The following is a 16,494-nucleotide window of genomic DNA, read 5'->3' as shown; positions in this document are numbered from 1 at the left end:
AATATGCTCCTGTTATGTTAAATAGTGATGAGAGAGGAAGTGAAGCAGAGTTCAGGGTGTTTCACATCATGAGTCGAATTCTGGAAGCTGCAAATGGCATGTGTATGCCTTTACCTCCTGGTAAGTGCTATGTTTTACTGTTGTAACGCATATCAATTCCTCCCAGGAGAATACAAGTTGTAGCATGTATGTCAGGTTAGCTCTGGCAGTATTTAAATCTCTTCAAGACATTTGTGGAGGGAAAGGTCCTCCATAAATGTGTGCAAGTGAAGAGAAACGTAACTGAATATTTGATACAAATAGAGACAACAAATCAGAGGTTTAGTTAGCTGTTTTCAGTTTCCAGTGGAGAATGTGGGCACAGCTATAGCTCACAACTAAGATTTAGATGACTTTCCCTTAGATTTTATAAGACAGCTAGATTCAAATGTCAAGGGCGAGAGGGGAAAATCCTGTCCTGGAGCAAAACCAGAGTGTTTTTTCTCATGCTGTTGCTCTGCAAATGTTTTTCAGTTTTATCCTGAACGAATTGCCCCTGGTCTTTCTGAAGGAGATGATCTGTAATTGCTTACAGTCTTTTCAAAGCACTCGGTTATTTTTGTTAGGACAAGGCTTTTTAACATTGAGTGCTTAGGTTTTCTGTGGCTGAATTTGCCAATACAGACAGGGAATGTACAGCCAAGCTGTAGATTTGGACTGGATTCTAATCCTTTTAAGAATGCTCTTACAGAAACATTGAGCTTGCTGTCCTGCTGTTAAGCTGTCGGACCAAGGCCTGGCCTGCCTGTAACTACAGAATGACAGAAACAGAAGAGTGTTCTGAATTTTATTAGAAAAAAATAGCTTTTGCTTTCTGATTCTCTTTGAATCTCTTTCTAGGTAGTGTTTTTGGATTTGGCTTCAATCTGGTTTTGGTATGAGGCCGTGCCTCGAACTTACACTGTGTGAGGGGCAAATGCTGCTATGTGATGGTGTCTTGTGGTTCAAGACCATCTGGCTGATGCTCAGTGAGAAACTGAAGTCTTAACATGGTCTGTGGGAATGTGTGGGTAGCAGCCATATACTGCGTGTGGTGAGGCTTCAGGTTTGATAAATTGGGAAGAAAGAGGGAGGCAAATTAATGACACAACTTGGATGTAAGCCAACAATAAGCTTGGAGAAGTTTAATGATTGTTTTCGGGTCCTTAGCTTTCCTCTTTCTGATAGGGTTGTGCTTGACAAGACTTAAAGATAAACTCATTTCCTTACTAACTTGAAATGCTTAAAAGTTGAGGATAGCATTGGCTTTAGCTACAGTAATGCTAGTCAATGCTACAAACTTTGAAAGATATTTCCTTTTCCCAAACAAATTTGTCTTTCCTTCATAGGTTTTCATACTCTACATTTGGGGCTTGGTGTTCGATGTCTTCCCCTTCATACTCTCCTGCACTATATTGATAATGGGGTTCTACGTTTGACAGAAACCTGTGTCAGGAAACTGCTGAAAGGTACTGTGAACATACTTGTTATGTTTCATTTGCTTAACAGACAACTTGTTGGGTGTGATGTTCTTTCAGCCATTCAGATACAGCCACAATATATCCTGATCAGGAGACTCAGCTTCTTCTTTATGAGTGCTGTTACAGTGAGGAGTGTAACTGTCTGTGTTGCTTGGCTGAAAGGAGAAAATTAAGAGTCATACTCTATGATTGACCCTTACTGTAGTAAACAAAGAAATATTGGAGGATTTCTGTGGTCATTTATAACTAGAAGCCCTGTATTAGGAAGTTAAATAGCAAAATAAGCAAAGGATAACCTGACTTAGCATCCCAGTGTTTTTAGTAAATTTAGTAAATTGCAAGTTTATTGTACTCTAAACATGAATCTATTCTAAATCTATCAATATGTTAACTAAAGGCAGGGGTTAAAACCAGTTCTGTATCATCAGGAGCAGCTGTTTGTGACTTTCCCCTCAGCAGGAGGTAAGCAGTGTGTTTCCACAAAGGAGGCTTAGAAGCAAACTAGCATACAATAGGAATAATTGGGGCATGAAGCACTGGAACAAAATGGGAAGTGGTACAAAGTAGCAGTTGTAGGTGCAGTTAGAATCACAATGGACACAATGTTTATATTAATCTATGCCTGATTTTGATAAATATAATTTGAATTATTGTACAAATCATTACTTAAAATAGTGAAGCTGTATGCAGATGTCCAGAATAATATTCATATAAACTGTAAAAGTAACACTCCTACTAACCCTTATGTGAAATAAAAATTTTTGTCACAGAAATAGTATTTTTTTGTAGGTCTTTAGCGGAATTTGGAAGTTATGTGTTTGCTACTAAAGAGTTTGAGTTTTTTTCACCTTTCTCTTGCAGATCTGGATGACAATGAGAAGAATGAAAAGCTGAAATTCAGTATTGTGACAAGGCTTCCTGAGGTGACTTTGGTTGTTATTCTTGGAATTTGGAAGTGGATAATGAAATTCCTCCCTGTGCATAGGATCCAGTCAACAGAAGACTTAGCTGTGACTCACTGAGGACACAGAAACAGAGTGAACCTCCAAAGTTTCTCCATCTGCTGTTCATAACCTGTAGGGTACCTTGGTAACTTAAATTTTAGGTTTGTCCATAGTTTTCAGTGTGTCCACTATCTTGCAGCAATCAAACAGACAAGACTGATGCTGTTCTGAGTACTCACACACAAAATAGTAATATTGGTTTAGAGAGAATTTCTAAATATTTTTGTTTGTATTTTTAGTATCTACAAATGTCTTTCTCATTTGTAACCTTCTTGTGCATTGTTTGTTCATTTTATCAAATGCTTTCAAAAGCTGGTACAGTAGAAGGTGTAAATTCTGATCAAATCAGAGATCTGTGGTGATTGAATTACAAAATCTTGGCCTCACCCCTTGGTAAGGTGTTTGGGCACATGCTCTTGATGCTCCTTTGAAAGTTACAACAATGGGAGATTGCTTCTTTCTTTCCCTTTTTCAATACTACAGAGGAAGCACAACATCTGTGAGTGAGTGAAAGAAAATCAGGGATCCCCCTTTGGGAGTGCCTTGCTGTAGAACAGGCTTTTCTGGCCATAAATTGCTTATTGTTGTTCATTATGGACTGTTATGTGTAGTTCAAATGGCCAGAAGTGCTGCTAAAGTTTTCCTCTAACAAGGGCTTCTTTATTTGGCAGTAGTTTTGAGAAGGGGTAGGGAAGGAGAGCTTTACAAAGTGTTCTTTGTCCTCCGTATCTTGTTTTGGGCAGGGGTTGGTGAGTTGAGGTCATTGTGGGGACTCTGAGCTGTCAGCCCCAGGCCTGGTGGGTGGGGAACACCATTCCAAGTGCTCTGACTTGTGCTTCAGGGGAAATGCACTGCTAGTTACACACAGTCGGCTCAGTGCCTTATTGTGTCTATTTACAGCTTTGGGAAAAAATGCAGAGAATAGTTTGTTTGCTTAAAAGGACACTTTGGGGTGACTTGGACTATTTTGAGTTCAGGTTACATTCACTAGATGACTTCAGAAGCAAGTATTTCAGCAACGCTGAAAACCCTTCAGCGTTTCTTAAATGAACTCTTTCAATAGTCTGTATTACATTACAATTGGAAGTGAGAGGAAAAAGAATTTAGACTGGGAGAATAGCAGGAAAAGCTAATTTCACAATGTGTTCATGTTTGCTTTCTTACTGATTAGAATTGGAAGCTTTGGGACAATTCGGTTTGGATTTCTTGGCTTCAGGAATGTGAATCAATTTTGCCATTTCCCAGACAGTGCCCTAAGTAATGGGATATAAATTCTGTTCCCAGTATCTTTCCTTGTTGGCATTCTGTTTTTGTAAGCTTTCTGCCACTGAGCCTATTCTGAACACAACATTGATAAGTTGGGCATTATTGCTCTTCTCTGTGAGAAGAATGATTCTGAACCACAGTCGCAGTAAAAAATAGTCATTTTATGTCCCAGTTGATATTTCAGTACACATGCAAAGTGGGACAGATTTAATACTGATTGATTGATTGAAACTTAGTGAGTAGCTCAGTGGGCGCTGAGTAGCAAGGATTTGATCATTCCCCATGTTCTGGGGGTTTATGATAATCTCTTAGTTACTGGCAAAGTAGTCTGTGTTAAAGCCTAGATTTCATTTTTCTTTTTTCTCCCCTCCTATTTTTTCCCACTGTATTTCCACTGTTCTGTTTTGTTACTGATCTTTTGGGGATTTTACTTACTAGGCTCTTGGTCTAAAGGCCCGTCAGTTCTGGGATCATCCAACAAATGCTAATTTCCTTGCACGGAAGTATGTGAAACTTTTGCTTGAAAAGCTGGGGACCAGGCAGGTAAGGCGTTCAGATTCCTGACCTTGCTGTCTGCCATAAGGCACTGAAGGTAACACTGAAACTTGGTAGCGTGCAAACTAATCTGAACTGTTCTCATTTACAGTGTAGCAAGCCTGTCCCTGAGAGATACCCAGTCCCTGTAGAATTTTTGCCTCTTAACTACCTGACTAATGTGCTGGCAGAGATAGAGAATCAAGGTAACTTTAATTCTGTACTTTGGAAGATTGGTAATTGCTACCCTTTAATGCTCACACTGCTATAAAACTAGTGATGTCTGAACATGTAGGTTTAGTTGTTGACAGGAATCAGAGTGCTTCCTGACTGTGTATTTTCTCATTCAGAATCCTCTCTGTGTTGAATGCAGTTGCCAAACTGGCATACAGAGTGGTGGTAGCTGTTATTCTGTGTTTAAATGGGGAGAAGGGCTTGTACATTACTTTTGCAGCATGGTAGCTAAAGCATTGCCTGTTGTCCAGTAAGTAGAGGTAGATCAAATCAGATCTTCCACTTCAGAGAAGAATGCTCCAATGAGGGGTGCATTTCTAAGCTGTTCCTTTTTGTGAAATGAAATTCACGTTAGTCACAGTACTTGCTTCATGCAGTGAAACAGATGCATCCAAAGATTTTGAATTCCACTGAAAAAGCAAAATGCCCTAAGGAAGCATTACACTGCTTAGTGCAGTTGGCTATACTTTTACTAATAAATGAAGTAAAGGTGTGATAGGGACCTGAGTGTTAATACAATATTCTCATGTATGGATATCAGCCTATTTGGAGGAGGAAAAAGTTAAACCATACTGACGCATATAAGAACGTACCAGCACAAACAGCTGCTATGCTTAAATCTTATTTCACTTTCCAAGGTAAAATTAGTATGGGAATTCCTAGCAGCCTCCAGAGATAGTCTAGCTTTCTTCCACATGGGGCATAATTTACTGATATCCCACTAACAGGAAAGCGTATGCCATGGGTGAGCATCAGACAACTGCACTGAAAGCTGTAGGTATTTTATTTAGATGAAAACACAGTTCCATCTAACGCCTTACCTTTTGGTATTGTGGGTCAGGATGTTTAGTAGACTGCAGGACTTACTGTACAACAACACTTAGATTTGCAAATACTGATTTTCTAATGGTGTTTTTCTAGGTGTGCATTCATATGAAAAACAAGATCATATTGATGTCAGGTTTGTGGAGGAAGCAGCGCTGAAACACACGATGATGCTCTTGGGCCTCAGATATTCCTGAAATGGCTTTCTTCAACTGCGTGTAAATTGTGGTACTCAAAATCATTCACATACAAGTGTGCAGCCAACTGTGATTTTTTTTTTTAAACTTAAATGTCATGTTTGCTAATTAATCTGCAGTTTTGAGTAGGCCACCATTACTGACATCAGCTACTCAAAGTAGCAATTGTCCAGTGCACTAAGGCTGAAATTACTGACCTCTAGGTAAATTGCAGAGAAATGCATCTGACGCAGACCTGGGTTTCCAACACATCTGGGGTTTCAGGTCTGAAGTGGTCAAATCAGTGGAACTAGTGGGTACCAAAACATGCTGTGAAAAAATATTACTCTCAACAGTTTTAATGAGACAGACAGTGCTGGAAAGGGTAGTCCAGCTGTACAGTAACAAAAAATTGGCCACTGTTTACTCACTTAGACTAATAAAGGCATTTCTTGATGTGATGATGTAAAATAGGTAAGAATAACAAATGAGGCATCAGTCTTTGTATATAATCATCAATAATGATACTCATTCCTTGTGGTGGTCATGTATTGTCTTACGGTACTTCTGCCTTTGGAGTGGGATTCTAATATATTGAGCTATTGTAATTAGCACAAAATGTAGTCTCCTTAAATTATATGGGAGAGGGATTTTATGTATGTTTTTTTTTTTAAGATGCTTATAATATATTGAATGCAATGCAGGACAAGAAGAAAATTCTTTGGAAATGTATCTTCACAGCAGCGTGGAATGAGTTTTACTGAATTTTTTCCTTCTAACTTTTAGTATTATGGTTCAAAACTCAGCTTCAGGAAGAACTGCTGGAGGTTGTTTTCTCCTCATTTTCAACTATTATTTATGAATAATTGAAGTGGGTTTAGTTTTTGGTGTGCACTTTTTCCTATTTTGAACAGTGACATAAATTTTTGTCAGTTGAATAATTTTTTTCAGTCTTGGACTGTGGAAAGCTGTGGTGGTGTATTTGTGTAATATGTGGAGACTTCATTCGTGTGCTATTGATAACCAGAGAAGATCTTCTACCTTATTCTTTTTAATGAAATGTGCTGTAAAATAGACGCAATAAAACTTGACCTGAAAAAACAAAAGTGTGGTATGATAATTACTCATTTTAAAATACTGCAGTGCATTTGGCATACCAGGCTCCACCTAGTCAGAAGGAAGGAACTTGTATCACTGAGTATTTAGCTGTGCTTCTGGCATTAAGTACAACTTTGTTTACCGTGTGGAAGTTGGCTATACTCTAATGGCCATTTCATGTAGTCTAAATGCTATTGACTTGTGATACTCAGCAACTGGTAAGGGTTTCTCTTCCTCCTGGTGTTGTCTTCTCAGATTTCAATTGGCTTTATAATTGGTTTTCTGAAATGTCTCATATTTGAACCGGGTTCGCTTGGCTTGAAAGGAGCCCAAGCGCCGTAGGGCCGTGGCACTGGCAGGCTGTATGCGTCGTCTGGGACATACGCAGTTGGCCGTGGTTCAGCTGTTGTGAGGACATGGCCGGGCACTGCAGCTTGTTCCTCTTCTGCAGCCTGCTGTAAAAGAAATGCACTGTGAGCACATCATGTCTACTTGTTTTAAGGCTGCAGTCAGTACTCTGCTGAGCCAAAGCAGAAGATGCCCAATGAGCAAATAAAATGAGTCTAATTCTTAGCAAATCAAGAAACAAGATAACACAGATGGGTATTTAAGTGTTCATTGAAAGGAAAGGCATGATTTATTGACCACGTAGGTATGAGTTTGTCCTTTTAAATATTGTGTAGTTTAGGCCATATTGCTGTTGTTGAGAAAGAAAATTAGATGAACTTGCAGTAATTGCAGTAAGTGTGCACAGACCATCTCAGGAACAAGATAATGGTTAAGATGATAATAGTTAAGATGCTTCAAAGCTCAGTTTGCGTTTATGCTGACAGCAGCTGTTCTTGAATACTATCACTGTACTGAAAGGAAACTGGGTCATAATATGAAAAGAGTGGGTGACAGAGGTTTCTTATTCTAAACCAGGTGACCTGCAACAGTTCTTCATGCCTTCAGGCTCTTTAAATGTAGGTACTATGTGTTCCTCTCCCAGCTTTGTGTTCATTTCAGATTTCTTTGGAGAAGGGATTGTATAGCAAAGCCAGTTCCTACCTGCAGGTGTTCTCTCAATTATTGAATCTCAGTTGTATTTGGCTATCTTATCAGTTAACTCAAAACACTGTCACATAAAGCAAGATCTACTTTTGATTATTAAAGTAATTTGAGTGTAACGTATCCTCTGCTTAAGGTTTTATGACCTGCTCTATCTGAGCAGTGTGCCATACTGCAGTTTGCAATTCCAGAAATCCACAGTGTGCTGGTTTTGTAGTGGCCTCTGTCTGTCCCATCATCTCCACCAGCTCCTGGAGCCCATGGTTGTCAGTGAGCAGCTGTGCATTGAGTTAGTGCTGCTCTATCAGAAGGACAAGCTAGGGCAGGAAAAAAGGAGGAGCCAAAGCATAACACAGAGCAAAAACTTACTCTAGCTCTGGCCTCTGCTGCTTCTTTGTGCATCTTCTCATCGCGTAAAACCTTCAACCATTCAATCTCTGTCTCTTTAGGAGGAGGAAGGCCTTGATCTATCCTTGATGAAACAATCATCAAAAGCTCTTCTCTGTCTCTCATTTCCTGCTGGAGTTTAATGGCAAGTGCTTGCTTCATGGATAACTCTGCCACAAGAGCCATCATCTTCCGGGTCCTGTCTTTTATCTTCTTCTGTAGTTCATTTATCTGGAATCAGAAACCTGAATTATTCTTAGCAGGGGGATGGACAGAAAGGGAACAGAGTGGGAATCTGTGATTCTGACTGCAGAGACGTTAAAAATGAAAATGTAAAAAAAGCATAAAAGAGCTGAAATGCTGTTTTTAAAGTAACATAGGGAATTGGTAGAGCCAGAGCATGAAACTTCTGGCACACTGCCATTTGTACAGTAATTTGTTGGCCAATGGCTGTAATTTCACAAAGGCAAATGGCAGCCATGTTATTTCTTTCTGTAGAAAATGAAAGGTTTCCTCTAGAGATTTTAAGCCTGAGTGCCAGAGATAATAACAAAGAAAAGAACATCAGCCCTGGCCTTGTTGTACGTTAGTTACATCACTGTTGTTTGTTTTTTTTTTCTCTCTCACTGGGTTTGGAGCTATTTGGAGCTTTTTCATCAAGGAGGTGGAGGTGGGAAGATTTCTTTTTCTTTTTTTTTTTTTTTTTTCTTCCACTGTGTTATACACTTCCTAAGCAATCTCAAGTAATTTACTTAAGGATCAGGCCTCCTGTCCTTCCATTTTTTGCAGTTTTTGTTTAATATCTGGATTAGCTTGCTTTATGAAAGTATATGCCAACTGCATAGCTTCCCTTCCTGCTTTGTATCTCGTGTCTGGAAGCACTTGATCTGAGAAATCACTTAGTGCACATTTTGGTGAAAGATCAATTGATGCTGCAATTTTCTTTCAAAAAGAGACTCAATTCAGTCCATTCCTAATGCTCTTGCTGTGCCTTTATTACTGTTATTACTAAATGTCTGTCATTTCTTCAGACTAACGTACAACCTGCCTGTCACTAATTCCACCTGCTAGTTCAGTAATTTGCAAGCAAGTCATCTCGCCTGCTGCCCAGATAGAATTTTGTTTCCTAGGGGCCACTGAGCAGAGCATGCCCTCCTTACCCTTGTTGCCAACAGCAGCGTGCCCTGCTTCCCGTTCTCTGCTGTGGCACGGATCTTGTCCGTGAGCCGGGCAACGTGTTCGTAGATCATGTCTGTCTCCAGCAGCTTCTCCTCCTTCTGTACCAGCTCCACCTCCAGCTGCAGTGGGAGGAATATGCACAGCACAGGTAAATGCTGGGGGAAAGTGAAACGGAAGGTGTTCCTGTGGCTGCTTGGAGACACCTTCGGAATTAATGTACTTAAGCAGCAATATTTTTCACCAGCAGTTTTCCCAAATTACATCAGCATTACTACTGCTTTGCCACGATTTTAGTGAAAACCATGATTTTTTTTTCTAGTGATTTTGTTTTGTTTTGTTTTGTTTTTAAATTTCTGGTTGAGTTACAGGCATTGAAAGTTTCAGCTCTTGCTTGCAGTAATCTTCCCCTGACACCTTGCTGTTAAAAGTGAGCTCCAAATACAAAGAAAGTACTGTGCAACTGAAAGGACTTAAAAGCATAAGGAGAGTTTGAATGGGAATATTAAATCTATGTTCTGCATTCACAAAATCCAGTTTTCTAAAGTTGGTGAGGTTGGTACAGGTGGGCTATAACCCTGTGCCCACCCAGCCCTGTTGGGATCCCTCCCCTGCCAAGGGACACGAGGAAGTTAAGCAAAAGGTTGGAGCAATGCAAGGGGCCCCAGGAAGTGTTCATGTTGAATCACTGCAGTCAGCCCTTCAGTAGGAGGATGTGGGTGAGAACTGCACTGTGCTTGCAGGTACCTGAATACCTGCAGAGCAGAGGGCATAGTGCACTGGGATTTTCAGACCCACCTGAAGCACAGAGTAGAGCAGGTGTGTTTTGTTTTTTTTTTTTCCCCTGTAAGTAAGATAGACAATAACTAAAAACATCATGGCTGCTCCTTCTGTCCCTTTCCCTTTCTGACTTTGTGCAATGCAGGAGGTGCCCTGAAATTGGCTTTTGTATTGGACTTAATGTTTTCCTATGCAGCCCCAGGGGGAAAGCACCACAGGGGTGCAGCTGGCCTGGGAGCCTTTGGGTACCAATCTCTTCTGGGTCTCTGTTTGGAGTGGTGACAAAGCAGAAAAGCCGATCACTGTGGAGAATGCTGGTTTAACCCTATGTCATGTGTACAGGTGTTATGTTGAGAGGATGGTGGGCCTGCCTTTGGTTCACATGCATTAATGGTTTATTATTTTGTACACCCTTTGCTTTTTCTAAAAGAACTCAACCTGCAGTGTTAGGGGCTGTGCAGTGAGACCTGACGCTACCTGTTCGATCTTCTTCTGCAGTTCAGGTGGAGACGGGTCCTTCCCTCCCAGGTCTCGCTTTCTGCTCTCATTCATGGGGTCAACAAAGATTTCCTCCATCTCTTTAATCCTGTCCTTGCACTGGGAATACTGGCAAACAAAAACACGCAAGGGTTACTTTTCTGACTAGAAGCAAAAAGCCCTGTTATTGCAGTGAGGGAAGGTCTTGGTGTGCCTGGTGTGCTGTGCCTCCGCAATCAGAGTGCTCAGGTGCACAGCTCATGGCCATGCTGCACTGCCTGAGCTCAGAAGCAGGACTGCAGCCTTGCTGGGAGTGCCTGAGGTGCTCTGGCAGCACAGGCTTGTGTCAGTCTGTGCTGGTCCAACACTGAGAACATTTCCCTACACTGTCAGAAATGGCACTGTCTTATCCTATTGGTAGTGAATGTGAGAGCTTGTGCCACAGAAGGGTTCTTTCAGGCGAGTGGTTTTAAAAGAAAAGAGGGGAAATTTAGTTTAGATGATGGGAAGAAATTATTTACTCAGAGGGTGGTGAGGCGCTGCCCAGAGAAGTGCTGGGTGCCCCATCCCTGGAGGTGCTGGGTTGCATGGGGCCCAGTGCAGCCTGAATTGGTGGGGCAACCAGCTGCGGTAGGGGTTGGGGCTGGAGGGCTTTGAGGTCCTTTTCAACCCAAACCATTCTGTGTTTCTATGAAGGTCTTCTTTCTAAGACATAAATACAGTTTCCTCTCAATGATTCCTTGAGCTCTTGTTCTCTTGACTATTTGTGCAACAGAGCAACCTGTGTATCAGTACAGCAGTCATGTCAACCAGGGTTTTTCTCTGAACCACCAGGTATCCTGAAAAGTGCTTTGACTGGAAGATATTTTTTACCTTCTGAAAGTTAGGGAAAAAGCAGCAGTCCAGGGGGTAGATGGTCAGCATTGGCCATGCAGCCAGGATGGGAAGCTGGGGCTGGTCACATCCCTTGGGCCAACACAAGGGTGTGGATGAGGGCCACCCTCCATCACTGCTGTCAGTGAGTGGCAGGGCCTATCTGTGCTGCAGATGGCTGTAGCTCTGGGCAGAGGAGAGGGGAACCCTCGTGGAGGAGAGCGAGTCCTGAGGACCAGGCTGGATGGGGTTCAGCTGCCCGGCCTAGTGCAGTGTGTGCATCTGCAAGGGTAGTTGTGAGGTGAGCCCAGGCAAGTCACTGCTGGCAATGAAACGCTGAATGTGTTTTGTACCCAGGCTGGATGTGGCTCTGGGCAGCCTGCTCTGGTGGTTGGCAACCCTGCACATAGCAGGAGGGTTGAAACTAGATGATCCTTATGGTCCTTTTCAACCCAGGCCATTCTATGATTCCCAGAGTACACAGATGGAACTCCATGTCCTCTCAGTTGCTTGCTGAAGGAGTGACTGGGAACATTTCCTCATGTCTGGACTCACGGGGCAGGCCACAATGGCTGTGTGTCTGATGTACACCTGGCTATCTGTCAGCACACCGTCACGCCCTCTGCATTTGTTGGAACACAAACATGGTGACTTCCCTGTTAGTGCTAACCTGCAGCTAGGGGTGGTGACATTGTCGAGGAAATGATGCTCACAGCTCTGGGAAGGGTCACCACAAATACAAAGTGATTGTTTTGCCATTGCTATAAGGACAGGGTTTATTCACTGGAAGAGAACAATTCACGCTCAACTGCAAATGGGAAAACTGACAGTTATTTGCAGGTGATAATGAAATGTCAGCACTGCACTTGCTCTAAGCAGCTCTTTTCTGGGAAAAAGGTTCATGCAAATCTTTCCTTTACACTTTGTCTAAGAACAGACAGAGTAAAAGCCCTCAATATCTGTGCTGAGCAGCTTCCTTGTCAAATCGTGCTTTGATATAAAATGCATGCCCTTCTGCATGCAACTCATTTCAGGCGTACTTAAAGGTTTATTTTAATTTTAAACAGCTGAAAATGGAACCTAGCAGTATCTGAGAACTACAAGCGGAAGAATGCAAGAACAGGGTGAGCACAAACAACAGGATGCAGTGCTGGTGCCAGAGATCTGGGGCCAAAGGGCTCCAGCAGCAGCACAGCTGCAGGCACATTGCTGGAGGTGGTGGTGCCTCTGTGGGATTAGTACAGCTCCCTGTGTTATATACAGGTTTGAGCTGTTACTTCAGAGAAGGACTGATGCAGAACAAACACTGTCTGAACCAAGAAAAAAAAATCCATGTTTCCTGATAAATGCTTGGCTTACTTTTACAGATGATGGGAATTAAATAGAAGCTAAACCAAAAATATGGAAAGCAAAGCACATTTGGAAATAACCGTGACATCATGTGTGTGCTTAAACAATGTAAGGATAGGTAAGTCTTAAAACCAGAAAAGACCTTTCTTGGAGTGTGTTTGATACAGGGAATGGGAAAAGGCCCTACAAGAATGGCTTTGCTGTGCTTGATGTAGGTAACAAGAACTGCTGAAGAATGAAAAGATGAGAAGGAACACGGAGCAGATAGAGGGCTGCTCGGAGAGGGCAGGGCTCGTGTTGATTCTGTAAACTTCAGGGGATGTAGGGGGGTATCTCTTGCACTAGAAAAGAGCAAATATCACATCTGGTTTTTAAAGTGGGGGGAAATGGAGCTGCTGAGTATAGATGTTATTAGTATTTATGGATGTAATATATAGAGATATAATTAATAAATCACTTTCTGAATAATAAATATGGAAAAAAATCATGAAGCTTTCTTTGTAAATAGCTGGAAAATAAAAGACTACGAATAATAGCTAATGTAGTTGTGCCAAACAGTTCGATCTCCTATTATTTAACCTGAGCATGGATGAGAAATGGTAGGTAACATACAGTTCGATCTTTACAGAAGTTCAGTATTGTTTTGTATGATCTCATCATAAACAAGATAAGGAAACAGGTTCTGGATGAAAATGTAAGGTAAGGACTACATCAGGAAATGTACTCACAAAGCAAATGTGAATCAGTACATCATGCTGTTGCAAGAAGGACTACCAACATACCAGGACATGTAAGCAGAAGTGCCACCTGCCTGAATGAATCCTTTTGCTCTCAGCCGCTGCCATTAGGTGCTGCACTTGAAGGCAGAAAGAAAGGGAAGTAGAAAAGAAGGATTGAAGCAGTGCTCTAAAGGCTGATGCAAAGGAGTGGGGCTGTGCAGCCCAACAAAAGCATGGGAGATGAATGTGGCTGACTTTATTCCAGGAACGTGAAACGTTGCCTCAGGGAGGAAGAGAAAGATCTGTTTGTTGTGTCCCTGGTGGATGGAAAAGAAGTCTAAAGGCCTACACTGCAGCAAGAGCGGCTCAGCTAAAGGTTAAGAAAATTGTTCCTGTGTTATGGAAGTGCTGGGGCAGCTTGCCTGGGGAATAGGAGCTTCCACCAGGAAAGAGCAGCTGTGCCCTCATGAATGGCAGGCAGCCCCACTTGGGGCACAAGCAGGACTGCCACGAAGCTCTTCTCTGCTAGCTCTGGTTTTCTACAACTGATGCTGTGGTCCATAGATTTTCAGAGGCTGTATTAAAACTTGGATAAACTGATGCCAAATGCTTCTGTGCAATTATCAGTCCCTGTGCATTAGTTTAGCTCAGAGGCATGAAAGTGCCACCTGGAGCACTGTGAGCTCAGCAGGTCTGTTTGTTGGACTAATTAATGATTAGTGCCAGGTATTTCTCACTGTTGAAGGTAGATTAGTCCTCATGGGTTGTTTCAGTCAGCAGGAACGTGATGTGCACTCACAAGTAAAAGCTGTATAGTTTGATGCCCAGCTTAAAATCTTGTCAGGTATTTATTGTGTCAGATAGAGGAAGTGCTTCTAGATATTTCTGATTTTATTGCTTTACACTGAATGTAACAAAAATACCTACTCCGTCTTGGCAGTGCTTTTGCTTAGAACCGATCTAGTGTTGCTTGAGATAAAAATCTATCAACACCTGTCATTCTTTTGAGAAACTAAATGGCATTTGATGGAAAGTGTAAGAATGGAATATCCATGGTTTGATGATGGAGCAACTTGTGTGGAACACAGGAGGACCACGTTACATCTTTGTTCTTCCTGTCTTGCCATGCAGCCCCAGTCTGTGCTTCCCCACTTCTGAGTGGGTACCACAGCCACCAGGCATGGGGTCAGCAACTGTAGTCTATTGAACAGATGCATTCATTCACCTTCTGGTCAGAGGTGCATCTCTAAAGAAGTAGATAACACATCTTAGAATATTTAACTTACTGATGATGAAAAGATCTGGTGGGAATATGGGAGGCTTAGATTCAAATGATGTTTAAAAAAAAAAACAAAAACATTTCCTTCCAGCTTGTTTTCTTTTCCTTCAAACACAATCCCTGTGTTTGAAGTGTTACCTCTAATGTATCTGTGGATGGAAGATTGTTCTGCATTCAGTGCCAGAAAGTTCAATTCACACCTGGAGTGAGAAAAGGGGACACAGTTCTGGGGTAATGGGGAAGCTGGGAAATGCGGGAAAGAAGAAAAGCAGTACAGAAAAGAATAAGATGACAAAGTTTGGAAAATACCCGAGATTTAAGGAGACGGGCAGTGTAGGAAAAGAGGAAAAAAGAAAATGTGAAAGGTGCAGAGACAGGATTTGTCCTGCCTAATGCAGATTGTCTAAACTGTATTTCAAAAGTAAATGCCTTCTGAAATACCTTTCCTACACGATTCAAAGATTCCTGTGCAGTCCACAAGGAGAGGTAGGTGCCCTGAGGACAAAGACCTCCAAGAGTTGTCAGGATCTCCTCCAAAGGCAAAGACACCTAACTCTTTTTGTTAATACAGAGCCCTTACCATTGATCTGTATAATTTGCCCAGTGGGGCTCTAACTTCAGGTCAGAGTGCCTGTTACCACCTCTTTAGGCTTCAGCTTGGCATCAGAGGTTGGGTTCACAGGAAGGATGGATTTAGACCTGTACTGACCACATCAAGTCAAGGTCGTGTGCAAATGAGCATTGCTGTAAAAGGCTTTGCACGTTGTAACCAAGTGATGCTGTTGGACGTCAACATGGGGCCAGACCTGTAATCAGGGCAGGAGTTAATGATCTGACCAATGCCAGAATTCAGTTTAGGCTTATGACTTTTATTTAAATCAAGGTGATAAAGCCAAATGATTTAGAGCGATTTCTTAGTAGTCATAATGATTATTACCAATAGAAGGAAGAGTATTAATGCTAGAATACCTGACAGCACAGAGAGATGGCTGGGCTGGCAGCCAGCTTGAACCACGTAATGTTCCATAACCACAATATCTAGTGACAACTGATTATTTGCCATTGTTTGCTCAAAAATCCCCGACTTGGGAACATGCATAGAGACCATATCACAACACCATTTTCATTCTGTTTTACTTCATGCTAAAAAGATTTAAAAAGCCTGTAACAGCAGCCTCCCTTCAGCTCTTAACACAGACCATCATCACAAAGGAGAAAGTTTCAGGAATGCAGAACAGAAAACACAGAAATCATCTGCGCTTTGTTGCTGCGTTTGTGACTCTCAGTCTCTTTCTAAGTCTTATCTGGAAGCATTTCTTATTTTCTTCAGTCTATCATCTCTTTTTATGTTCTTTTTAATTCATCGTTTAAGTCTGTAATTGCACTGTGAAGCTCTTTGAGGTATGATTTGCATAAGGTATTGCACAAAACTGTATTTTATTAGCTGAGCATACAATCTCTTTAAAAGACCAGAAATAAGAGAACAGTGCAAGCACTATTTAACAGCGAGGCACAGCTCCATCCATGCAATTACAGATGGCAATGGTACACCATAATTTTGTGTAGACATTAACAGAGTACGTGTGGAAAAAATTACCATCTGGACATAAGGTCAAAAGTAAATGGGCCATTTCAGAAAGCGGGGAAAGAATGCCCAGAACAATGACCAACGCTGCAGTTTGTTAATTGTTTAATGTCATTTTGTAACTAGAACTAAAACTTACTCTGTTTTTGTATAGAAGGAAATGTATGCGGCATCACTGTGGG

General features: G+C 41.6%; 2 protein-coding genes across 4 annotated transcripts in view; one reads left to right on the top strand and one right to left on the bottom strand.

Moving 5' to 3' along the window:
* The window catches only part of GSAP (gamma-secretase activating protein), a 46,046-nt gene extending 39,463 nt beyond the window's left edge, over positions 1-6,583 (top strand). The window contains exons 26-31 of one of the 3 annotated variants that reach the window (XM_052680864.1): positions 26-120; positions 1,368-1,487; positions 2,361-2,422; positions 4,208-4,312; positions 4,416-4,539; positions 5,459-6,583. In XM_052680864.1, the coding sequence (XP_052536824.1) occupies positions 26-120; positions 1,368-1,487; positions 2,361-2,422; positions 4,208-4,312; positions 4,416-4,539; positions 5,459-5,559 (607 nt within the window). In that variant the 3' untranslated portion in view covers positions 5,560-6,583. Of the gene's footprint in view, positions 1-25; positions 121-1,367; positions 1,488-2,360; positions 2,429-4,207; positions 4,313-4,415; positions 4,540-5,458 lie in introns of those variants that run through there. The other 2 variants (XM_052680865.1, XR_008206211.1) reach the window with 2 other exon arrangements.
* The window catches only part of CCDC146 (coiled-coil domain containing 146), a 70,429-nt gene continuing 60,123 nt past the window's right edge, over positions 6,189-16,494 (bottom strand). Inside the window, exons 18-21 of the mRNA XM_052680791.1 lie at positions 10,507-10,635; positions 9,234-9,371; positions 8,056-8,304; positions 6,189-7,091 (exon numbers count right to left, since the gene is read on the bottom strand). Of these exons, the coding sequence (XP_052536751.1) occupies positions 6,888-7,091; positions 8,056-8,304; positions 9,234-9,371; positions 10,507-10,635 (720 nt within the window). The 3' untranslated portion in view covers positions 6,189-6,887. The remainder of the gene's footprint in view (positions 7,092-8,055; positions 8,305-9,233; positions 9,372-10,506; positions 10,636-16,494) is intronic.

This window comes from Tympanuchus pallidicinctus, unplaced genomic scaffold (genome assembly GCF_026119805.1).
Source record: "Tympanuchus pallidicinctus isolate F22 unplaced genomic scaffold, pur_lepc_1.0 scaffold19, whole genome shotgun sequence".
NCBI lineage: Eukaryota > Metazoa > Chordata > Aves > Galliformes > Phasianidae > Tympanuchus > Tympanuchus pallidicinctus.
Note: the sequence above shows the minus strand (reverse complement) of the source record. Positions and strands in the feature narration are given on the sequence as shown.